This window comes from Anastrepha obliqua, chromosome 4 (assembly GCF_027943255.1).
Source record: "Anastrepha obliqua isolate idAnaObli1 chromosome 4, idAnaObli1_1.0, whole genome shotgun sequence".
NCBI lineage: Eukaryota > Metazoa > Arthropoda > Insecta > Diptera > Tephritidae > Anastrepha > Anastrepha obliqua.
In genome coordinates this window covers 62,586,663-62,612,796 of record NC_072895.1, presented here as the reverse complement: position 1 = coordinate 62,612,796, position 26,134 = coordinate 62,586,663, and the positions used below count along the sequence as shown (strand labels likewise).

At 37.4% G+C, this 26,134-nt stretch overlaps 4 protein-coding genes across 8 annotated transcripts; 2 read left to right on the top strand and 2 right to left on the bottom strand.

Moving 5' to 3' along the window:
• The first annotated feature begins 448 nt into the window (after positions 1 to 448).
• Positions 449 to 1,520, top strand: LOC129243785 (proteasome subunit alpha type-5). The gene is made up of 3 exons (XM_054881087.1): positions 449 to 575; positions 636 to 768; positions 831 to 1,520. The coding sequence occupies exons 2-3, from the start codon at positions 636 to 638 to the stop codon at positions 1,421 to 1,423; spliced, it is 726 nt and encodes a 241-aa protein (XP_054737062.1). The 5' UTR covers positions 449 to 575; the 3' UTR covers positions 1,424 to 1,520.
• A 10-nt stretch (positions 1,521 to 1,530) lies between these two features.
• Positions 1,531 to 7,134, bottom strand: LOC129243784 (uncharacterized). The gene is made up of 4 exons (XM_054881086.1): positions 6,771 to 7,134; positions 6,504 to 6,667; positions 4,283 to 6,439; positions 1,531 to 4,208 (listed from the first exon to the last, which is right to left on the bottom strand). The coding sequence occupies exons 1-4, from the start codon at positions 6,826 to 6,828 to the stop codon at positions 1,743 to 1,745; spliced, it is 4,845 nt and encodes a 1,614-aa protein (XP_054737061.1). The 5' UTR covers positions 6,829 to 7,134; the 3' UTR covers positions 1,531 to 1,742.
• A 2,529-nt stretch (positions 7,135 to 9,663) lies between these two features.
• On the top strand, positions 9,664 to 21,111 carry LOC129244443 (uridine-cytidine kinase-like 1). Of its 5 annotated transcripts, none has more exons than XM_054882073.1 (9): positions 9,664 to 9,798; positions 10,452 to 10,571; positions 13,979 to 14,301; positions 15,216 to 15,322; positions 16,972 to 17,142; positions 17,224 to 17,360; positions 19,996 to 20,182; positions 20,246 to 20,495; positions 20,584 to 21,111. In XM_054882073.1, the coding sequence occupies exons 1-9, from the start codon at positions 9,728 to 9,730 to the stop codon at positions 21,045 to 21,047; spliced, it is 1,830 nt and encodes a 609-aa protein (XP_054738048.1). In that variant the 5' UTR covers positions 9,664 to 9,727; the 3' UTR covers positions 21,048 to 21,111. The 5 variants fall into 5 exon arrangements, with proteins under 5 accessions (XP_054738048.1, XP_054738045.1, XP_054738049.1 ...); XM_054882070.1 differs by having other exon boundaries at positions 9,666 to 9,798; positions 10,452 to 10,688; XM_054882072.1 differs by having other exon boundaries at positions 9,702 to 9,798; positions 10,374 to 10,688.
• A 909-nt stretch (positions 21,112 to 22,020) lies between these two features.
• Positions 22,021 to 23,796, bottom strand: LOC129245891 (threonylcarbamoyladenosine tRNA methylthiotransferase). The gene has a single exon (XM_054884325.1). It carries the CDS (start codon positions 23,748 to 23,750, stop codon positions 22,065 to 22,067), a length of 1,686 nt encoding a protein of 561 aa, XP_054740300.1. The 5' UTR covers positions 23,751 to 23,796; the 3' UTR covers positions 22,021 to 22,064.
• Between the last annotated feature and the right edge of the window lie 2,338 nt (positions 23,797 to 26,134).

Sequence of the window (26,134 nt, the reverse complement as noted above, 5' to 3'; positions counted from 1 at the left end):
CTGGTACCGCATCGAATACTTTCAAAGCCGGAGCGTTTGTATCCATTCGGACGACATGACCCAGCCAACGTAGCCGCTGGATCCTTATTTGCTGGTCTAATTCCATGTCGCCGTAATGCTCATACAGCTCATCGATCGTCTGGGATATTCGCCGTTGCCAACGTGCCAAGGTCTAAAAATCTTACGCATATCTTTCTCTCAAACACTCCAAGCGTCGCTTCATCGGATGTTGTCATCGTCCAAGATTCCTGGAGCCAAAGGCAGCGTCGTACATAAAAAAATATGCGAGGGCTGTTTCACAAAAAAAAAATGTAAAAATACTGAATATAGATTATTGATTCGTGGAAAGGAAAATTATTATTAACGTTCGAAAGGCTTTTCATATTTGTAACGTAACGTGTTTTTACGTTCGCTTCATACAACCTATTGGCAGCCTCGCTGTATAACGTTTGGTATTGCTGATTTTTGACATTTCTGCTGACAGCATTGAAGACGGCAAAAGTGTTTGGTCATTTTCCTAGCCGCTTATTATTAATTCGTTTTTTTCTGAATTTCCATCCAATTTGAGTTAGAATGTGAGTCCTGAACATTGTTTAGCAAGTCAAAGTACTTATAGCTTAATTTTAATATTTCAGATGTTTTTAACACGTGCTGAATATGATCGTGGTGTGAACACCTTTTCGCCAGAGGGACGACTATTCCAGGTGGAATACGCCATAGAAGCTATCAAATTGGGATCCACTGCCATCGGGATTTGCACAAGTAGCGGTAAGCTTAAGAAATCACACCATTTGCATGTATAATTTTAACGACTTGACTTGAAACTCTAGGCGTGGTACTCGCTGCTGAAAAACGTAGCACATCTGATTTGATGGTTTCTAGTAGTGTAGAAAAAATCGTACAAGTAGACCGACACATTGGATGCGTTACATCTGGGCTGACTGCTGATGCACGTACATTGATTGACCGTGCACGCGTTGAATGCCAAAACTATTGGTTCATCTATAATGAGTCAATGCCTATAGAATCTTGTGCGCAAGCAGTATCTGCTATGGCTATACAGTTTGGCGACAGTAGTGATGGTGGATCGGCTATGAGTCGCCCATTTGGTGTAGCTATGCTATTTGCCGGAATTAATGAGGGTGTTCCTCAGCTTTGGCATATGGATCCATCGGGAACATATGTACGCTACGGTGCCAAAGCAATCGGTTCTGGTAGTGAAGGTGCGCAGCAAACACTTAAAGATGAATATCACAAAGACATGAGCTTACAAGAGGCGACAAAACTGGCAATGTCTATTCTCAAACAAGTAATGGAGGAAAAACTGGAATCGAAGAATGTCGAAGTGCTGGTTATGAGACCAAACGAAGATTTCCGTATGTTTTCGAAAGAAGAGGTAGAACGGGAAATAGCTGCCCTGTAGGACGGTGAGTGTGAATGACGTCTGTCGGGGATGCGACCATATATAAATGCATTCAATTTGGTACTTTGTATTTAAATAAAATATAATAAAATTATAAGGCATTTGAATTCTTTATCGGAATATGTTCGTAAAATAATATATATACTTTATTTCGTCTAATACTATGTTCAAAAATATTCAATCTACATGACTCAAACTTAAAGCCAAAAAGCATAAAACTAACTAAGGGAAGACACTATATTATTTGACGTTTGTAGCCGGCTCTCTTCGGATATTTTACATAGGATATTCCTATTGTCGCTGTTTAAGACTGGTATTGCTATTGTTGCTTTTCAACGCCATTGCTACCGCTGTCTTTGCGACGCAGTAGGAGTGTTTGGCTAGCATACGTGTCTGTTAATGAGTATATTTCGGGTTCAAATACCGGCGGGCACTCCATATGCGGATACTCAGGCGAGTTGATTGTCGCTGCGCCTGCTCCAATGACGGTATTTGTATCTTTAAGGTTTCTGCTGATGTTACCGTCTCGATGTTCGTGAGGTGGTAGTGGTGGAGGCGGCGCCACTACGTCAGGAGCTGTGATTACTGAACTGGATTGTGAAGTCGCCAAATGAGCATGTCGCACGTAACTTCCACCACTGCGGTCACTCTGGTAATTATTAGATTGGTGATGATGTGAGGAGTTTACTTTCGGAAATATTATTTGCGAGAATATCTCGCGATCATATTCTCTGCCAGTACAGGTTGGTGTAGTGGGCATAGAAATACCGCTCATAGTGTGTTGGTACTGTTGATGATGATGTTGTGTGCCAAATACGGTGCGATGTAGCAATGGTGAACCCAGTAATCGTTTCTCTTTGCCACTCTTAGTGCCTATAAAATTGCTATTATTGATTGATCCAGCAACATTACCCCCGCTGTTGCTACTTCCAACACCGAATGTAGTGCTCAACTTAGTCAAAATTGGCACAGAGTTTTTGCGGTGGGCGTCATATTTAACACCCGCTTTTTCTTTCAAATCATGATTATATGTATGACTCTTCTTTATACCAGTGCCACAGATGCTACTTCTACCATTATTGGATAATTCCATGTCTCGTTGGCTGGCTTTCTGCTTGTTTAGTGGCAAAGTCATGGTCATTGCTGTACTCCCACTGCTGTTGCTGCCTGTATGCTTGTGGAACTGCTGGAAAATGCGCTCGCTTTTACTCTTCTTTTTTATACTTCCAGAACGCTTTTCACTACTGCTTGTCAGTTCAGTAATGGAAGATGTGGAGGAGCAACTATTACTCGAATGTTTCTTGCTTTTGTGCGGCAAGAGAACAAATGACCGCGACTTGCTGCTTATTATGCTGCTACTTTCCGAGTGATGGTCAGCATTGCTGCTTACCGTTGACATGTTAGAATTTTGACGTGAAGCTATTAATACACTGGAGCCTCCAATGACAGAGCCCATTGGTTCGTCGCCAGATATTAATTCGTAACCAAAGTCTCGCAGTTTTAGACCCTCCTTTGTGCGCGTTCGTCGGATGTCTTCATCATCCGGTTTAAAACTAATTTCATAATCGGGCGTCTTCGGCAAACTGCGATTCTGGGTTTTCGATAATTTACTAGTGATGCTACCGGCGCAACTGTCCCCACAATCCCCCGCACCGCCGCCAGCAACAGACCTATTCTGCTGCACATCCTTCTTTTCAACGCCCAGCAACACACGATTGTTATACATTTCCTGGGCTTCCTCCTCCTGTTTACGTAACATTAAATCCTTCAGTGTAATGAAACTCTGAATGTTATGATGTGCATCCCAAGAGTTGGCAGAGTTGATTTTGGGCAACGAATAGTCAAGTGTTTTCGATGTTTGGAAATCGAATTCGACTAAATTTGGATTGGATGCATGTATGAAATTGTACGGTATTTTTCGCATGGACCTCGATGATATGCTTGAAGTTGATGTGGAATTACTGTGAGCGCCGGGCGACTGCTGACTCACAGTGTAGGATGCATTACGATCAGGCACTGGTGCCGGTGACGAAGGTGGACCTAAGCACGATGTGGACACTACTGAAGAATTGAGCGAAAAATCAGTACCGTTGCTTACGATTGAAACGTGACTTGAAGAGAGCGAAAGCTTACGACCCAAATCTTGCGGTGGTGGTGGCGGGGGTGCCACTACTGGCGCCAAATGTGTTTGTGAGAAATTCAGTGCATGCGTGGGAGGGCTACTACTTTGAAGCGGTTGAAACGTCAAATCGTGGTGATAGCCAGGCGTATTGGTTCCAATCTGTAATCCGAAACTGCCTCCTGGTACTTTTCGGTAACTCCGATACTGATCTGTAGGCACTGGAATGTCACTTGAAGGTTTTTTTTCACCCGAGTTGCTGCTTTTGAATGGCAATGTGCCCTTAGTTAATTTACGGAGAGAGCCCAAATACCGACGTTCTTGTTTTGGTTGCGATGAACTGGGAGTAGATGTAGCCGATGATAAATTTGCGATGATATCCTTTCCTGAGGATTGGGGCGATGGCGTGCATAGATTGCTGGAAACTATCGACTCAGTTTCTTCACCTGAACTATCCGTTTCAGAGAATAGTTCTTTGGTGTTTATATCGTCCATTGTATCGCCTGATGCAAATTGTCGCACATTGTGCGAGTTCGGTTGCGGATGCAAAGTGGCTTGTCTTAGCAATTCTACCCATTGATTGAGTGCATCCTGGGACTCTACTGCGAAGTAGAATGTCTTTGCTGCATGATACACTTTGAATGCGTGTGGCTTCGAATGCACTTCCTGTTGACGAAAAAAATGTTAAGTAAACATTTTTAATTATTCTCCTATATTTGGATTATTATAGACATATTTACCTTAGCCAAGGATACTGTGAAACCGGGAAGAAATATAACACAACTAGCTTTTGTTGCTTCTTTGGAGCGAAATCCATAAAGAATAGTATTGAGCATTACAAAATAAAGTCGGGCCCAAAATGTGACACCACGTCTATCTTTTGTACGCCGATACAAATGCCCCTGTATGTCACCGGTACCGAGCACTTTCAGATTAACGTTACGCCTTTTTGCAACGAGACTATGTTTTTTCTTCAACGACAGTGTGCGGCTTTTTGTTGGAGTGTGTAATTCATTGATTTGTGTTGGAGCGTTTGATAAATGGATGTTGGTACTGGTTAAATTTGGGTGCGGAATCATCATGGATGGCATCACAGGCAGGGGTATATGGAGTGGGTTATTGCCCATTACTTCTGCGCTAATAACTGGTGTAGCCAACTTAATATTAGAAGACGAGTGCAATGCAGTACCCATTAAATTTGGTGGTTTTGGAGGAGGTGGTGGCACTGGTTGCGGTATCATATCTTTTTGTTTGCGTGGTCGGGGCGGTGGCACAGGCGGTGTTTGTTGAAGAAATTCTTTGCGAGGCTCAATAGCGGGAGGTGTATCGCACTCTACGCCTGTATTATCGTATGCCGGCGTACTATGGCTTTTGTCGAGGCGGCCACGTCGAGCTACAATTTGTGTATTTACTGTTTCAAGAGCTGGAGTTACAACGGTGGCATCAGGCAAAGGCGCTGGAGGCTTCGGTGTAGTTGGTGTTGTTGCTGGGGTTGGCAAAAGTGGAGCTGAAACCCTATCATCACGAATAACATTGCGCTGCGTATCCAATGCGTCTTCATCCTCTTCATCAGCAAAGAGTATTGGTTCGAATGTCTCTAAAATCGTATTTTCTACATTGCAAATATATTTTTCATCCACTGGATAGTCCTCAAATTTCATATTCGCATCAAAACGTACAACCTTGCTTACTCCTGGCTTTGAACGTTCAACCGTAATTTCTCCGCTTTCAGTAATATCAGTTGCCTTTGATTTGTTAAATACTTCATGTATTTCAGATCCCCCTTCGTTTTTAACACCCATACCTATGCAAGTCTTCGGTCGTGAAGTCAACTCCAAGCCGAAACCGAACGACTTACATTTATCGCGTAAACTCGGTGATGATGGGTCACCCACAATGCTAGCGTTTGGTTTATGATGCTGAGTCACATCATTACCACACTTCAGGTCACCACTGATCGTATGCCGACGCTGCAGCACAGTACGTGGTTTTTCGTAATACAGCCGACTGCGTTTCTCCGATGTTTTTGTCTCTGTGGGTGTAGATGTGTCACTGCAATTAGACTCCGAATCTGAAGCAGTTGTAGCGGCCTTTTCTTCAGACTTCAAAGATAGCAGCTCAAATGCTGCCGAGTTGTTTGGCACAGTGAGAAAGCTGGTTTTTGGAGTGGGTAGGTTTTCACCCCAACGGGATCCAACTGTACGTTTCTTGCTGGGTAATCGATACGGTTGCATGTAAATCTGGCCATAGATTTTTGTATGTTTCGGCCGCTTTTTCAATGTTAAAAGCACATCAGTTGGTGACACATGTAACTGATGCCACACAGTTTTGCCCTGCCAACCTACTACTGTTTGATAGTTGATCTGCACTATTTCGTCACCATATTCTATTTTGCCAGAGGTGTGTGCTGGAGAATTATATTTAATTTCAGTAATACGGTGAACACCATGATAATTGGACTCAATTTCAAAACCAGGATCCATTTCTCGCTTCTTAACGGTGACCAGATTTAACGAAGCCGGTTGCAGAAGCATAGGATCTGAAATATCTTGTATTATATAATTGGCAAGCCGTTCAAGCTTTTCTGCAGTTCCTAGTATCTGATCCACCGGACGCTCGACAAAACGATCTCGTTGTGCCATAGTCGCCATTTCTAGACCAAGACGCAGTAAATTACGACAAATTTCCGTAAATTGTACCTGCCCTTGGAAAGGAGCGCGCTCAAGCCAACCGATTAGAGGTTTTATTGTGCCAATTGTGCGCGTAATATCACTTAAAATTTGTGTCTCAATTTTGGAGGAATCACTATGTGTAATTAACTGTCTATGCAAGCTATGAGCTGCAGTGGCGACATGTAATGCCATAAATTGAAGATTTTCTTTGTCCAAATTGTAATACTAAAGAAGAGAATAAGTAAAAATTGCTTATATTGCATTTAATGTGAATATTGACTGCTCTTACAAAATTTCGTAAATTTTCGACAGCTTCCAATACAATTTCCTGATGACCAATTGAGTACATTCCCAGTTGTTCTAATTCGTAAGGACGTATATTGAGTAGTTGACGACCACCGACTTCATTGTTTGTGAATGAACTTATATAGTGTTCCATTGACTCATCCAAACCTGTTAAAATAATCATATTAATTAAACTATTCACAATACGGGAGTGGCATTCTTATTACTATACTATTTTGCACACATTTTCTGATTAGATGTTTTAGCTTACCTTTTAACCAATCCGTCACTTGGTCAGGAGTCCACTCCACGACGTTGATATAGGCCATTATTGCACTCTATTTCTCAAGCACAGCCACAACCATTTCCATTTGAGAGAAATTAAAAAAATGCAATGCAAAAATGTTCGTTTTTCACGACGTTCCGTAAAGCTACACCCAGCCTTTGATATCAGATCTCACTTGTAATTCAACAGTGAAAACACCAATTATAACTACATCGTTTTTCACAAAAATATCACTTTTCGATAAAAAATCTACTTAATTAATGAATTTTGAAGATTATATACTATTAATTTTGACAAACCCAAATTTATCTAACGAATACAACGACACAATTTATACTTTGCTATTCTAACTAGCCACAAATAGAGATTGGACGTATTAAATAAATACAAAGTACAGATTCGATACTTTTTATTCGATAGAAAGTTTACTTAGCACCGATATTTTCAAAGGCGAACGCAATAGCCAAGGCGAATTTATTACAGGTGACAGCAAACACATATAAGTAAAACCCTACATGTATTTGTTGTTGCGTTTGGTGAAACCATCACGTCAAAATCAGCAAGCAAATGTAAACATACGAATGTAAACATACCAATACATACAAACAAAGCATATCATTTTGACGTAAGCCATACCTACAGTGAAAAATTCAGCTGGGTGAATGCTGTCACCTTAATAAATCCACCTTGGCAATAGCCGAATTTATTTGTGTGTGGCATACCGTCAATGCGTTCAATACCAATTATAGACACTATATCAATATACCGGGTGATTTTTTAGCTGCGAGAAAACTATCGATATCGATAACCATTGTGTTGACATTACTGTTAAGAAAGATTTTGCCAGTCACCCTAAATCGTTTAACGCCAGAACAACGCTTAGGAGTTGTGGAAATTTATTTAAAAAAAAAAAAAGAGGTTGTCTATAAAGCCGGTTTACTGACTATAGTTAACGAGGCAACGTCATAAGAAAATACTGATGGAATGGTTGCATTTTTCAAAAGAAAATTTTAATTTTATTTGTTTGATAGATATTTTGTATGGATATAGAAAAGGAGGTAAATGGAATCGCAATGGAATTGATCAAGTTACTTTTACACAAACGTGAAAAATTACGAAACATTTATTAAATTCATGAAATTCACATTTATTAAACTCACTCAAGTAGGAGAGAGCCAGATGTCGAACGTTGCCGAACGCGGGGCCGATTGTGCGCCTTTGTCGTTCGTTCCGCGCTCAAGCAAGGTAACGCCGCATAAGCAAGATAACGCCGCATTTTTTTGGTGCGTGCAACCGGCTACATCGAATTATAATGCTGAAAACAGTGAACACCGTACGCAGTTCCTTACCGCAGTCCCTTACCGTGCACAAAAACTCACCCCCGAGAACAGCTGCGTTCTTTTAATTACATATTTACACAATACATCGGTGTGTGTGTGTATGTGTTTGGGTGTATCTACACAATGTTGCAATTGATATTTTTGATTACACACTTTTTCACACATCCGCGTTATCAGTTACAATTTTTCATTGTCTAATAAAGCCAAAAACCAACAAATGCAAATAGTTCATTTATCTATAATTAACATTATTCAACAGTGTTTTTAAGTTATTTTAATAAAAATTATAATTTTTCTAAGTTTATTTTGTAAATGATTTCGAAATGTACTGCTTGGCAACACTGTGTGGTGAGAGGGCAATCAGCTGACAGGGTATTACGGGAATTTTTAAAAATCGTGAAATGAAATCTACGATACTGCGATACGGAAGGAAGGAATTTTTCATTTACATGGGGCTCTCATTAGTTTGATCGTAACAGCTGACAGGAGATTGCGTTTACGGCGTTCACTGGTTTCAGCATTAGTCTAGATCCGACAACATCGAGAAGAATGAAAACACAAAGCCAAGGATGATAGAATACATGGCTGTGCCTCAAAAATTTGCTGTGTCGTCAGAGCCCATAAATAAACAAACAAAAGGAAGGAGAATTACTTGGTTGTGAAGAGGAAGAGTAGGCGAAACAATAGAAATTACTAAACACAAGAAGTTGTACGCACACACATACGCCATCTTCATCAGATAAAGTTAAAAACTGCATTTGCCTCCAAATTCCAAATTTCTATTCATTTGTGCTTCCATACTTTAACACGCGGCTCTTCGTTTTCATTAGTTTAAATCTCACAAATCACAATATTACCAAGCCATTAACTGAACTTTCACAAATTTGTAATTTCTTCTCCTTTTGTTTGTTTTGTATTGGAAAGGGAACTGACGTCAGACTTGTCAAAATCGCGAAAAATAAAGGTTGCTTCAACCAAAGGTCCCCATTATTAAATGGAGACTGCTCATCGCAGACCTCATGCGATAAATCGCAAAGGGTGCAAGGTTTATCGTATGCAATGAACTGTCACTTGTGTTTTGTCATTACATTAATACGAAATCTTTGTAGTGACAGCATTATAAAATCAAAAGAGAAATTTAAAAAACGAAGTGTTTATTCTAATTTCATTAACCTATTTAGCATTTTTAAAGTATACAAGTAAAGATAAACGGATTCCCCGAGTTTTTCTTAACTCTCCGTTTAATAAACTTTTTTGCCCGAAAATGCCAGAAATGTTTTGTACGGAATTTGTTTTTTGAAAGAAAAATTATGCCATGAAATGCCCACGTAAAAATACACTTGTGACAAATTCTCCGCACGCCATGAAATCTATAGCTCATCGCACATGAAGAAGTAAATTAATCAGACATTAAATAAATAAACTGTCACAAAGGGAATAGATTTTGTGAATACCTTCGAAGTCGCCGGTTGGATAAGTAACGCCGTTGATTCAATAATCGAAGTGTTGTTAAAAGGTCTGGCAGGATCATTTGCTTTCGTTCAAGTCATTTCTTTATTTATTTCGTACGACTTGTACCGCGTGCCGAATTGTATAAAAGAAATGTCGGTATCTTCGTCCACACAGGGAAAACAAGTTAAATTCTACCCTTCCAGCTCAGCCAGTTCCGATAGGTAATTACAAATCGCTGTGCTTAAAAGTGACCAGTTTAGTTTTTTTATAACATGAACAAAAACTCGCGAAGTTCATATAGAAATTGTGCAAACATTTAATTGCATAGTGCATCTATAACACTGTTGTTTTTGTTTTAATTGCCGTCGTCTTTTATGAGAAGCAAAGGAAATCAGTGCGCAATAAACGACTCGACGGATAACCAACTGAACTTTTTTAATGAAAATAATAAAAAATTAAACCAGAATTAAGAACATGAAAACATAAAAATCTGTATTCTTCGCTAGCTATTTCCTTTTCGCGTTAAAGGACCCAGCTACTGCATAAGGATATACATATATATGTGCTGACGAAGTGCCTGTCATACGGTGCGGAACGAGGCGTGCTAATTTAACATTTCCTAAATTTTCATTTTGATAAAACCAGTAGTGGATAATTGATGAGTGTTTAAAAATCAATGACGGTCAATTGGAAATACGCTTAGTTTTCTTTAGAAAACATCAAATTTTAATTATCCTTCAGTTATTTTCTGTATTGTGCAATTGCAATTGTTTGGCTGTTTTGCACTGTTTGCTAGGAATTTCACCTCTGAAACTGATGAATATTTAACGTTGTGGTGAAATCTGAAGCTTATGGTTCCTCAATCAAATTTAAGCATCATGAGTGGAAAAGTGACTGTGGCACATAATGGAGTGGATTGCAATATCGATATCAAGAAGAAGTTTGACAGCAGCACAAAGATGACTCCAAACAAGCAGCCTGTGAAGAAATTACCGTCAGTAACCATATCTTCAGCATCAGTATCTAAATCATCCACGTCGTCATCGTCATCTTCTTCGCCTACATCATCGCATTTATCGTGCACAACCGATAGTGGCATTGGTAGTCTCATGTAATTTCTTACACATTTCACCATAATTATTTTGCGATACTTTATCTCTCTAGTATCTTTTTCGTACTTTTATATCATTTTTGTACCAGTTAAGTGGATATATATGTCTGTCTCTTCATTTACTCCTTGTATTTTCTTCCTTTCCTCTCCAGTTGTAAAACATTGTTGATCCTCATTTACAGCCTCACACAATTATATTCCATTAATTCCTTCACTTGTTTACATATTTGCTTTATATATAAGTACAATATTAAGACGTTTTTAAAAATTTGCATGTTAATTTGCTAAGTATTTCTTTTATCCAAACACCTTAGAAGAAGAGGATACTGCTATCTTTAAAAACGGCCGCATTATAATAGATATGTATGTGTGTATACTTATATCCATATACACGTACATTTGCAATGCAATGTTTTTCTATTAGGCCTATTTTTGATTTGAAAGTGGTTTTTTTGGGTTTTTCGAATACAGCAGCAGTAAACTAATTTAGTAGGAGAAGTAAGTCACTCGCATTCTGGAGCATGTGACATTGTGTTACTACAAATCAATTATATGTATGTTTCCTAAGCAACCTAGGGAAGAGCACAAACAGCAATTCGATGTGAAAATACATACATATGTGAGGTTATAAATCAAATATTGGTATCCATGTTTTGTGGCATCTGCTGCTTTTTACGTGTCTTTGTCTTACACTCATGCTCTTGTTCGTGCTTGATCAAATTCAACCAACGATCTCTCTTTTGGGGGGCATTTCTATAAATAAGTGTATAAAGAAATATCGCCGAAGCACATGGGAGAAGATATCACTGCACACGTTGCTGTTGCCGGCAAATAAAATTAGTCATGCATATTTTGTCACTGAAGGCGTTTATCATACACTATACATTTGTACATCGAACGTGCCTATCCAACTATATATCGGTCATTTGCTGCAAGAGTGCCATATCCAAAAAAATTAAAAAAAGTGTTTGCAGATAACTAAATATGTATATTGAAATGAACGCAATCTCTGTTTGTGTATGAAATTCATGGCGATGACAATTAATAGTACTTCATTAGATGACAATGTCTTTACGTTTTCATAGGAAGGCATGGTAAATCGCAAACTTTAAGACCGTTTTTCTCGGTATTTTTTTTTTATTGTATTATGACACTCTTGCAGTGGGCGAGCGATATGTATAAATAAATACATGCATTGCATACGTTGTTTGCTAGCATAATAAGAAACAATTGGCTGAATTGATGCAAATTGTAATACATGTGGGCCCGGCATTGCTTTGATGTACAGTGAGCTCATAGACTTACAACAGAAATATGTATATACATAGGTATGTATGGATACACATGCGTGCACCTTTTCTATCTAAGCAATGAAAAATCGAGTATTGACGATATTGCTTTCTATATATCTTCAAAACGTGCGAAAACCCACCAAAAATATAACATTTGTTATTAAACCGTTGCAGTTTGGCCCTCATATCAGATTGTTTTAAAATTCCAAACATAGATGTCCACTAGTAATTTCATTGTGAGGTGTAACGAAGAAATTATATATAAATACGTTAAACATTATGTGTAAAAATTAAAATTGGCCAGAACGAGATATGTATGTACATTCATGTAAATATATCAGTACAGCTGTACTCTATGAGTATATTATTTAGCTTAGCCATGAACGCGTGTACATGTATGCATGTGAGTACCGACGATCTACGCCCTCTATGAGAAAAAAAACCGATCGGTATACAAACGTAATAGACATTGACGCGTTCACGGCGTGGCAAGAGAAAAATTTCCATGTCTGCAAATGTCTTAAAGCCAATTTCTTAATTAGTTTTAAAGCGGCAGCGATATAGCAAACGTTATGGAGGCACATATATTCCTTGCTGCCACATTTAAATCAAATATTTCATTCTTTTACTTGACATCTCGACACTAAATGTGTGATACTTTCAATGGTCAATTTGTCAATGAAACTGCCAATTGAGACAGCAAATTGAATGTATTTGGCAATCCATGCCATGAAATATTTTAAGTCGTATATTATAGCGCCAACATCTGTGAAACAATTAAATTGAATTATTTTGTGACGCTCACATTGGCAGCATCTTTAAACATTTTAGTTTACTAGACTGCGCATGTCACCTCTCTAAAGAAAAGAGGGTGTCATTCTTGCCTATTCATCCTATGAATGAAAAAATGCTTTCAAATGCTTTCCTATTCATCCTATGAATGAAAAAATGCTTTCAAATGCTCAATTCCATTTCAATGGTTCTTATAGACGATTCTTTATTCTCTTTAATGAATCCGCACACTTTCTCGAAATTTTCTAATCATAATCCACTCTGTGGAGTGCTCGGTCTTTCAACTAGATCAATCAACCGCTGGTGCTTCTCAAAATGTGAAATGTTTGATTATTTTGGAATAAGCGTGTGTATTTACATTAGTATGTGTCGGCGATCGCAGTGTGCCCATACAAATAAAAAAAATGTGTTTACGTAAATATGGAGAATCACATGGACAAGTCAAAGACCTACATATGTATATATTTAAAAAAAAACTCAATTTAGAACTTTGGCACTTGCCTTTATGCCTATTTTCCGATTGCAAAAAAGGCGAAATACGGGATTTCATATACGCACACACGCTCTGATATGTATATTGACTGCAAAGGCTTAACAAAAATTAAAAACGCTGATAAAAAGTAACATACATGTGTATGTAATTGTTGCATATAGCAAGGTCAAGAGTTTTGAAGACATTCAGGTACCGGTAAGTACCTCGATTTTTTAACTGTGAATTTTACCAAAGCCATGTCCCGCGAAAGCATTGCATAAGATATCTATCCCCTTGGTCGTTATGTTTCGAAAGTCTTGCCTTACTCTGTAAGATGCCTCTCGTCCTAGTTCATTGGCACATGGTTCCAGCCTTGGATGACATCTATCCAGGGCACTAGCTAGCATCGCCCACGTATCAACTGTGTAAATAAATATTATATACAAAAAAACAAATTTTGTTTAAGACTTGTTGTTTACTATGTGCGCGGGTAAATTTTAAAAGCAAAAATTACCACGAAAACATCACATTCTTCACAGGCATTCACATAACTTTCGGTGTTGGTCTTTATATATTCTACCTCTTTGAATTTGCTCAGGCTCGTATATGCATACAAACATATTATGTACAGTTGGTGTGTTGTCAATAAATATATTTTAAATAATAAATTTTGAATAAAAACGAGGAAAGTTTGTGTCTGACACAATTTCTTCCCAACTTCTTCGCCATTTCAGTGATGATCGTCCAGACTTGACGGAGCAACTATATATTGATCCTAATCTATATGTGGATATTGGCAATGGGGAGTACTGTTGCCCGGCGTCACCCACCACTGTGCCCGGTCGCATTGTTTCATCGAATTCGCTAGAGTCGCCGGCACGCACAACTACTCCAACACGTCCGGCACGTCGTCAACGCACTACGTCGGTAAATAGCCAATCGACCACCGCTAATCCGGCTGAGTGCATCATACGTGCCAATAATCGCACAATATACACAGCTGGACGTCCGCCGTGGTATAATTGTGCCGGCCAGCAAGTGGAACCATTTGTTATTGGTAAGTTCAAAAGAGCGCTTTATTTATAACAGAAGGCGATAACTGCATATACATCTGTGTTCACAATAATAGCAGCGCGACATAATTAATGCCAAGTTTTGACTATTTATTTTTTATTTAATTTTACTTATTTATTTATAAAAATATGGTTCATACCAAGGCACATTGTACAGATTACCTGTAGCAAGAGCGCTGTATTTTGTTCTTGCTTTTTTTCCTTATAATATCAAAATCGATAAACAAAGGTTGAGAGTAATTTAAGAAACATTTAATAATTTAGAGACCAAATAAATAAAAAAAAAAAAATAAAATCAGCTGCTCTACCTGTGCAATGTGCCATGTATTCATACTACAACAAAAACCTTACTTACGAGTATATGAAATTCAAAACTTTAAACTTTTCAATCAGAATTTTTAGAAAAATTCTGCTTATGCCGATTTTTTTTTTGTTCATTCAATTCTGGAATAAAGTGAGCTTAAAATGGTTAAAAATTCGCGTTGACTTTTTTATATGCATTTTCTTCCATACAACAAATAATCGAAATTTTTTTTATATGGAGAAAATTCAGACCACCATTAAAAGAATTTTATTAAATCGTTCTAAATGTTGATGAAAATTTATTGAATATTTAAAATTTTGTACAAGATTTGAAACTTTCAGTTATACGGTTTTTGTTGTATTATGAAATACATCTTCATAAAAAACTAAAGATAAATAAAATAAACAATAAAAAAAAAAAAACAATAAAATAATCAAATATCTGCAATATAATATGTCACGCTGCTATTATTGTGAACACGGATGTATATAGCGATAATCTTTATATTACATTCATTGGGAAAATATTTAATCAGTTGTAAATAATTGTGATGATATGAATTTAATTTGATAATGAAATTAATTTGTTGTATAGGAGTGTGCGGTGGCAGCGCATCGGGCAAAACAACAGTAGCACAAAAAATTATTGAGAGCCTGAGTGTGCCATGGGTAACACTGCTCTCGATGGACTGTTTTTACAAGGTAAGCATATCTTACAGCCCTTGAAAAATACTTAAGAACGATACAAAGTTCTCTCCATTTGAGACTTTTTTTTCAATAAAATCACTTCAATGTTTCGCATATTAGGTTTTATTCTATAAATTTAAAATATTTTCAATCTATATTAGTATTTTTTATCTATGAGAACTCTAAATTTTTAGTACGATTCGAAAATCCTACGATAAAAATACTAAAGAACAAAGCAAAATAATAGTGCGAAAGGGAAAAGTATACGTTAATATTTACAACGTTTAACAGGAATGGATTCCCATGCTGCCTTGGCTTTTTCAAAAAACTTATCCAATTTTGTGATACTTGCGTACTGAGTGCATTTCTTACGTCGTTTCAAAGATTGGATTTAAGTCGGCACTCGAAGATGTCTAGTACAGAACAGTAATCAAATTGTTTTCTAATAAATTTTTTGCCACACGAGCAGTACATATGCTGCGGATCATTGTCTTGTTGAAATTTCCAAGTTGCCAGTAAATTCTTTTCCGCATAAGGTAGCATTGCATTTTTAAGTTGTTGTTGTTGTTGTAGCAGCATAAACATTCCCCATACTTACATACGGTGAATGCTGCTGGAGTGACAGTCCTTGGCCGGATATAAATCCGGGTCGTTTCGGTAACGTAGAACCGACTGTCGTGGAAACGTGAATTTTTAAGTATCTGAATGTACTTGACCGCACCCATATTACCTTCAATATTGTGATCGAATGTTGCACGTGTACTTCCTAACATCTGGACCAACTCTATTTTCGTTTCATTGCTGAATAAAATATAACGCCACTGATTTTGAGTCCAGGATATGTGCTTTCGAGCAAAAGCAATTCGGCGTTGTCGTTGCGTGGCTGTTACCAATGGCTTCTTCCGCGCCAGTTGACTGTGAATCCCTGCTTATGTCAATCAAAGCGCAACTGTTATTGTGGTATTTTCGTTATTGGCTTTTCAGGAACACAAATTTCTTGATGGATGCCAGCAGCACTCTTCCTGAGATCCTGTTTTGATAATCTAACGATCATCCCATCAATCTAGCTATTAGTCTTTCGCGCTATCGTTTTTCTGGAAACGTTTTCTGCTGTTTTATACTCAGAATAATATTTGAAAGTAATAAAAACCATCGTTTTTTGAAACGTTTAATTGTATTGAAAAGCACAATAGGATAAATCGGTCTTTTGCAATTGTATGCTTGCCTTCGAAGAGCTGGGCTGCAAGTTTTCACTTTCGATATTATTTAGTCATTTCAACTAAAATAAATGGCTGTAGGAATACTCCAGATACTTTATTTTTTACTTAGTTACCAGTTACAATATAAAACAGAAATCAATTCACAAAGTTTTGGACGAAGACCGAATCGTTCTTCAGTATATTTCTCACAAAAATATGAGTGCTTCTATTAAAACGCAAAAAATCAATGCGAGCACCCTCCAAGAGAAATAAGATTGCCGCATTTAAATGAATCTTATCACAGCCAATATATTATATTCAAGCCCAAAAAGTACCGTTACGGCACCATACTCGGTAAACATGGTTGCCAACGCATCGTTCTTAAGTATTTTTCAACGGTTGTACATAGAACAAAGTGATTTTATTTTGCACATTTTATTAATATTATAATATTTTGTTGTATAGATATTAACAGAGAAACAGCATGAGCAAGCGTTATTGAACGAATATAATTTTGATCATCCAGACGCATTTGATATAGACTTATTGGTGGAGGTGTTGACGAAACTAAAGGAGGGTCGCATGGTGGAGGTGCCCATCTATAATTTTGTAACACATTCACGTGAATCAAAGACTGTAGGTCTCATCCAGTTCATATGCATGAATATATATTTATTATATTGTATTTTTAATCTTATCGAAATGTTTACTTTGTAGAAAACTATGTATGGCGCAAATGTCATAATATTTGAAGGTATTTTAGCATTTCACAGCACAGAAGTACTTAAACTTTTAGATATGAAAGTGTTTGTTGACACCGATGCAGATATACGTTTAGCAAGGCGTCTCAAAAGGTAATCAAATAAATTAATTTAATTTTTACGATATACACCCCGTTTCAAAATTATAAACACATAATATATTTCATACTATTGGGTGTTCCTTTAAGAGTTTGAGAACTTAAAATGATAATACAAAACATAATTATTATTGGAGTACATTTTATTATTATCTGGTACATAATTTCATGGCATTTATTTTTTGAATACGATATCTGGCATATGCCCGCCGCGCCTACGAGTTACAAGGTCCAATCGATCAGTCCAATTTTTGACTACTTTTTACAATAAATCTGGTCATCAATTGTGGCTTGAAACAAAAATTCAATTAGCATGGCACGCCATTTACCGTAACGGCAGCTCTTTCCGCATTTCGAAAGAAATAAGGAACGATGAAACCGCCAGTGCTCTATGAACTTCGAGATCATTTATTTTATTTTTTCAAAGTAAATTTCCACAATTTGGAAGCGTTGCTCTGGCGTTAAACGATTCATGATGACTTGCCAAACTTTACTGAACAGGAATGCCAACAAAGTTTGCCATTCTTAGCTGCCAAACCATAGACATCTATATCGATAGTTCTCATGCAGCTAAAAAAAAACCCGATGCATCAAAAACCATATAAAGCAAAAATTCAAACTTTGTATGCAATTTTTCAATTTTATAGCCCATTGAGTTTTAGTATATATAAAAAAGAGCAAAATTCAAGTGACTTAAAAAAACTGTTGATTTTTGTAATTTTTTTTGTTGACGGTGCTAGGCGATAAACAAAAAATGCTGTTAAAATTGAATACATTTCTTGCACAATGAAATAAATGTGGAAAAATTGAAATTTCACAAAATTGCGGAGTTGCGTGGAAATATTTCAAATAACGGTTCAAAATCTGTAATTTTGACATTTTTCATCTAAACAAAAAAGTGGAGGAAAAAAACAGATACCAAACAAGTTGATCTGGCATCATACCATTTTCAAATTACGTTGGGGAGAAATACGCTATAAATTTCATCATTATAAATCATTTTACTTATACATTTTTGAAAATGATTTTTCGAAAGAGTCACATCAGCTGTGACCTTTTATGTAATCGTTTATTTTCAAACGTATTTAAGTTCTAATTCCGGAAAATACTTTTTTTTGTTGTAGCAGTCACATGTATTACATTACCATAATTAATATTTCATATACATACATACATACAATGAGTCACGCAAGCTTGCATACATTCCAATTAATTTTTTCCTAGCGGCAAAACTGGCAATTATTCTGTTGCACTTTTGTGTTGCTGTAACAATTCCATGCATATAATGCTTATGGACCGGTTGTTAAAAGTTATAGCTAATTTAATTGCAAATACATACGTATTCATACATATGTATGTATGTACATTGGGGTGAGTGATTTTCTCGTTTTAAATCACTTTTGGAAGACCTGCAGATACTTGGCTTTTTATCTCAGAAATAAGGGTGCAAAATATTACTTACCTCATCGTATATTAAGAGGTGCTCCAAAATCATTAAATTCAACCTTTTAATTTTCACTTCCCAAAATTATGTACGTAAATACACTCGTATTGTTGTTCTTTATTTCATATTAAATTCAAATAATTACAATGACATAGTAAAAAATAAATAACAGAACGTACGACTGTAACATAAGTTGTATATAATAGGTTGTATATAGGAGGTATAATAAATAAAAATATTATTTTGGCACATGGCACTTTTTTTACTTATTAAAAAACTAATCCTAAAATGAAAATATAAATCAATCAGTGCACAACAAATAACGAGAATTCATTAAGAACAATCCCCCTGTATTTGAGGCAGCTAGATAAGAATTTGTTCAGAGCTTTGTAATCACTACCGTTCAAAATCATGTTTGTATTTAGGAGATCCAATGTCATTTCACCAGAATGTTCACATCGAAAATATGTATAGACAGGACAGGTACCGATGACGTGCTGAATATTTTCTGGGACATCCAAGTTACAAACTGGACAAGCGGTAGAAGTTACTTTTTTAAAAGACCTTTCATCTAGTTTAGGAAACCCTCCCCTGCACGAAAGGCCAATAAATGTTTGCATTCTGTAACATTAAATCACTTTCAGTGACGAGTTTGCATTGTAGGTGGTCAGGTTTGTCGGTTTTTATTATTTCTTATTTAAATTATTATTATTTTACTTTGGTACTGTAGTTAAAAACAAGTTGCAAACATAATACTTAAAATCTTTGATTTATGAAGTTTATTAAGAGCTGTGTAAAATTTCGTTTATTTTTCCAAATTTGATTAGGCTGGGGGCACCGCGAAACGTTATCCGAAGGTACTATTTCATGATTTTTATTAACTCTTAACTCTGCACTGTGTTCCAGTGCAAATAAAAAGTAGTTACTAATATAAATAAAGCGTAGCTTTTTGAAAAAACAACAACAACAATTACGTAAAAGTAAATACGAAAGAGAGAAACGGAAAGGTAATTTGAAGCCAGGTACGCAAATTATAGAGACCAAATTGGATTTTAGATTTACATACATAAATATGTCAACTTAAATGTAAGCGCCTATACTGTATTTATTTAACACTAATACTTACTAATACTCACGATTTTTTTTTTTTTTAAATAATCTCATAATTTTAAAATTTATTTTCCAGAGACATTTCTCAACGTGGGCGCGATCTCAGTGGTGTACTTAAACAGTATTTGAACATGGTCAAACCTTCCTATGCCAATTATATTGCACCAACAATGGCGCATGCCGATATCATTGTACCACGCGGTGGCGAAAATAAAGTAGCCATACATCTCATAGTTCAACATGTACATACACAGTTGCAATTGGTTAGTTGTACACATATTGGAATGGGCTGTATGAATCTAAATACTTATTTTTTTGCAATATAGCGTGGTTTCAAATTGCGTGAAACATTAGTGAATTCCTATAAGGACCAACCTATGCCAGACTCGCTACACCTACTGCCACCGACACCACAAATTAAAGGGCTGCACACTTTTATACGCTGTCGCAGCACTTCCAGAGACGAATTCATATTTTATTCTAAGCGTCTTATACGCTTGGTTATTGAATATGCATTGAGTCTTTTTCCATTCAAAACAACAACTGTGGAAACACCACAAGGCGTGCTCTATGAAGGTAAGTCGAGAGTACAATACTTAGAGTATAAATATTAATTTCATAGAGATTAAGTAAATTTGACTTACACTTGAATATATTCTTGCAGGAAAACGCATGGGTTCTCGCAAAATATGCGGCGTATCAATTCTGCGTGCCGGTGAAACAATGGAGCAGGCTGTATGTGATGTTTGCAAAGATATTCGCATTGGCAAGATACTCATACAAACAAATCAAAATACTGGCGAGCCCGAGCTGTATTATTTACGCTTACCTAAAGATATAAAAGATTATAAAGTAATATTAATGGATGCCACGGTGGCAACGGGTGCTGCTGCTATGATGGCATTGCGTGTGTTACTGGATCATGATGTGCCCGAAGAGAATATAATATTAGCTTCATTGTTGATGGCTGAAATTGGTGTACACTCGATTGCGTATGCTTTCCCGAAAGTGAAAATTGTGACCTCAGCACTGGATCCAGAGGTGAATGATAAATTTTACGTGATACCCGGTATTGGTAATTTCGGCGATCGCTATTTCGGTACCGAACCTTCTGATGATTACCTTTAGCCATTTTAGCTTAAGAGAATGACTTCATATAATACAGAATGAGAAATAAAAAATATGAACTGAGTATTAATTTTTTTTACTGCAATTTTTTGGAGCATACAATAACCATATTTGTTGATAACAGCTTCAGGGCTTCCCCCAACCACCAGAGGGAGTCACCGTGGTCTCATACGCTGACGACTGCACGGTAATGGCGACGGGCAATGACATCGATGGCCTGTGCTCCAAAGTGAACAACTATCTCACCGACCTTTCTCGCTTTTTCACTGCGAGGAATCTCCAACTTTCCCCCGCTAAATCCACGGCGATCTTTTTTACCACCTGGGCAAAGGAGGTCAAACTGCCCCTCAATTTTGGGTGTAACCTTCGACAGTTTGCTCTCCTTCTCAGATCACTCAACTGCAATTGCCACTAAGATCCAAAATCGCAAAAAGATCCTCAAATCGCTTGCTGGCAGCACTTGGGCCGAAGACAAAGAACCGTCCACTCATCTAACACCCCCTCCCTCTGCACCCAACAAGTCCTGGATCCAGCTAGTTTCCTGGGCCTGCCGTTAGATGAGCTAGACGAAGACGACCGGTAATTGCGCTACACTGACAGGGCAAAGGTACTGCTACAACAACAAAGAACTGTTGCTATCGACATTTAAGCCAATTGGTCGGCCGGTTCTAAACTATGCTGCGCCTGTCTGGTCGCCTGGAACTAGTGACATGCAGTGGATAACGCTACAGACATGCCAAAATACTGCCATACGGACAGCGTTTCTTGGGCCTACCTTTAAATGAGCCAGACGAAGACGACCGGTGATAGACCCTACATTGACGGGGCTTCTATTACTGCTAAAACAATAACAACAACAGCTTCAGGTTTCCAAACGCGGTGCCTACTAAAAAAATAATATTCGGGCTCTCATAATCAAATATCTACCATCCAAGCAATACGAGTTCAACGTTTAAATTTTTTAAAATTTGAATTATGTGTTTTTTCTTTAGCGCTGTTTTATTGTTTTTTAAATAACTATAAAAACTTAATCAACAATTGGAACATAAACGCTATGAACAGTAATATCAATCCGAAACCGACATACTTGCGTACGACGTCCTCTTTTTCACTCTCACTCTCCAAAGGGCTTGCTATCTTGCCATTTTGAATGTGACCATTCTGCTCCTGTTTTACAGTACAGCGTGTCCAATCAGATTCATCGTCAATGATTTCTCCCATCATACTGAATTTGCTGGTGTCTGAAATGCGTACTCGCACCGCAGTGCCAAGCAGATTTTCCCGCATAGGCAACAAAATCTGTTCGTAGCTTTTATTATGTCCGACATAGTGTTGTTTATCGTGTGATATTTCCGTTACCAACACTGTGGACTCTTCGCCTGCGCGACCATCATATGGTGAATAGCTGTTAAATAGATCTGTTAGCCGTTTTGTACGTTTCTTTACCAGATGTGCTGGTATCCGTTGCATTTTGGCAGCTGGTGTACCGGGTCGTGGAAAGAATTGATTGATAAATAAGCTAGGAAAGCGATATTTGGCGCACATTTGCATTGTTTCCTCGAAGTCTTCTTCTGTTTCTGTTGGAAACCCACAAATTATGTCAGTGGCAATGGTGACTCCTGGTACACGGGCGCGAAGAAAATCAACAACATGCTCGAATTCACTACGGCAATATTCGCGTTTCATATCCCCTAAAACTGAGTCGCTTCCACTTTGCACGGGTACATGAAGAAATGCGTATACTCTTGGATGATTCAGTACTTTGGCAATTTCTTCCAAATGTTCCAGTATGTAAGGTGGATTAGTCATACCTACACGCAGCATACAGTGTTCTGGTATGACTTCAACTAGTTGCCACAAAAGTTCTGGCAGTGAAGTGCCAATGTCTCGCCCGTATGCGCCAGTATCTTCCGATGTTAACCATATTTCACAGCAACCTTCAGCAAAGGCTTGCTCAGCACGTTCCACAATTTCTTGCGGCGGATAACTAGCAAGATCTCCCCGTGCATGTTTCGTCTTACAGTAGGTGCACTGGTTAAGGCAACCTGTGTTGATAGGTATAATTTCGATCAAAGGATTCTTACGCACCTTTGGTAAGGCTAGTCGTGCACCGGCTACACGCTTGCCTTGCTCTTTTTTATTTTGTAAAAGCCGTACGCTATGGCCTTTTAATGTTTCTTCTACTACCTCCACGACCCTATCAATCTGCTGAACGCCAATAACCGATAATCCACGTAGGTAATCCGACTTGGGTGCACCCTGCGGTACACATCCTGCTACCACAACATGTTTTCCATTAGCCATTCCAGATTGAATTTCATTTCGAAAAGTATCCTCAGATGGATTTTTCACCGTACAACTGTTAAGTAACCAAAGATCGGCATCGTCCTTGCTGTTTGTTAGGTTGTAGCCGTATGCAGCAAGTTGCCCAGCCATGTATTCGGAGTCGGAGTTGTTGTGTGCACATCCCCACGTTTTCACATACACCGTCTGAGTCCCTGGTATCACGCTTTCGTAAGTTCTTTTCTCTGGAAACTGCCTATCTTGATGTATGCCATCTGCATCATTACAAGTAATTTTTGGACGCTTCTTTGGGCGGACGGATACACTCTTTTTATTGTTATAGCGATCACGTGGTTTCACATCGTCTTCTGAGATGAGATCCTCTATATCCTCGATATTATTTTCAGCTAAATCCAACATTGGAGCTTGGTTGTTTGCCAAGATTTTTGACGTTTAAACATGTGAATATTTTGTTGGTATAGTGCGACAATTCGACATATACCAAAGTTATCGATTAGATATAACATTTTGCATAACAAATTATCGATGTATAGATGATAGTAATATCGGGTGTTATTTTTGCTGCTTGAGAACTATCGATATCGATAACTGTAGTGTGACAGTTGAGAATTGTATACGAGAGAACGTTAATGGTGCCAACGCCTTAAATTGTGGAAATTTACTTGAAAAAAAAAATCTGTTCTCCAGGTCGCCGCCTTGGACATCATCGGTCCTTATTTCTTTCGGTAAAAGACAAGCACTATCGAGCCATGCTCACTGAATTTTTGTTTCCAGCTATTAATCAGCTAAACATCAACGACATTTGGTTCCAACAAGACGGGCCAACTTGCCATATAGCGCGCTTAACAATCGATTTATTGTAATATTCAAACCACCATTGACGTCATATGGCCAGATTTATTGGAAAAAGTAGTTAATAATTGGACTGATCGAGCGTACCATGTAACTCGTAGCCGTAGGGGCGGACATATTCGAGATATCATATTAAAAAATAGATGAAATTATCTACCAGATTAGAATAAAATAATAATTCTAAAAATAATTATGTTTTGTGATATCATTTCCAGTCTTCAAACTCTTAATAGACACCAGACTCGCAGAAAAACCATTGGTTTGTTGAAGAAAATGTTTGGTGATTGAAAGCTTCAGAAATTCATTGGTACACTGGTCGCCAAAGTCATGTGATTTACCCTTGTAGCCTCTAGCCTCTAGCCTTGTAAACCAAGTAATTTAAATGCAGCCTCACTGCTTGAAAGTCTATTCGAAAAGTAGTGTTCTAGGATGACGTATGTATATCTCAGCTGCAACTGTGGGTATTATAAATCCAAAAAGAGGTTGTCTGTAAAGTCGGTTTACTGACGATAGTTTAACGTGACAACGTCATAAGAAAATATTGATGGAAAGGTTGTAATTTTCAAAACAAAATTTTAATTTTATTTGTTTGATAGATATTTTGTATGGATATAGAGGAGGAGGTAAATGGAATTGCAATGGAATTGATCAAGTTACATTTACACAAACGTGAAAAATGACGAAACATTTATCAAATTCATGAAAGATATCTTCAATTTCGATTGTGCATCAGACGTTAATAAGTCAACAACACTAAGAGGCACCATCATCGATTTGCCTTTTTCAAGACACTTTACACTCGAAACACTCCCTTTCATTTCCTACTTTTTCTATCAGCGTCCTATTCTCAACAGAGAAATGGTTCATTACCATGCACACAGGAAGAAGGCATATGCAAATACAAGTATGTTAATTTATATACCTACATATGCGCATATACATACATATATATGCTCACTCAAGCAGGACAGAGCCAGATGTCGAACGTTGCCGAACGCGGGGGCCGATTGTGCTCTTTGTCGTTCGTTCCGCGCTCTCGCTTGCAGTTCAAGCACATTAGCTTACATTTGCTTGCGTACGGAATAGTTTCGTATATTTGATATGTCCATATGATTTGTATGCATCTTTACATATAGATTTGTTCTTTTTGAAAATTGCGCGAAATTTTATATGTATATGCATGTTTATATATATATATTAGTATACAACATATCTTATAAGGTATATGGTAAATATTAATATATTATATTATACCATACATTTTTTCCTTCATATATAATAAAAAAATTAATAATAATAACATTAAAACAACAGGTATTATTAACAAACTTGGTTTTATTTTAAATTCTTCAAGTAAATCAAATTAATAATAATCAATAAGAAGGCATATGCAAATACAAATACGTGAATTTATATATGTACATATGCGCATATACATACATATATACGCTCACTTAAGTAGGAGAGAGCAAGATGTCGAACGTTGCCGTTCGTTTGCTTTGTTCGTTCCGCGCTTTCGCTTGCAGTTCATTCCAGGTAACGGCAATGAGCAAGGTAACGACAAATGAGCAAGGTAACGACAAATGAGCAAGGTAACACTAATGAGCAAGGTAACGACACATTTTTTCGTGCGTGCAGCCGGCTAAATCGAATTATAAGACGTTATCACGTCAAAAAATTATCCATCATTATTGTCGGGATTGTCTACCGACTTAAAAATAATTTAATTTGTTTAGCACTTGCGGTTTTTACATCAATTTATGATGCCACACTTTTTAAGAATCACTTTTTGATATTATTGTGGCAGCCCAAATTTCCCCCGTCAAAAAAATGCCTTAATTTTGAGTAGGACGGATGAAGAACTTTAATATATAGGGTGGGCCATGTAAAATTTGGTTTTTGAATCGGCTATAAAATAAAACTAATCAATA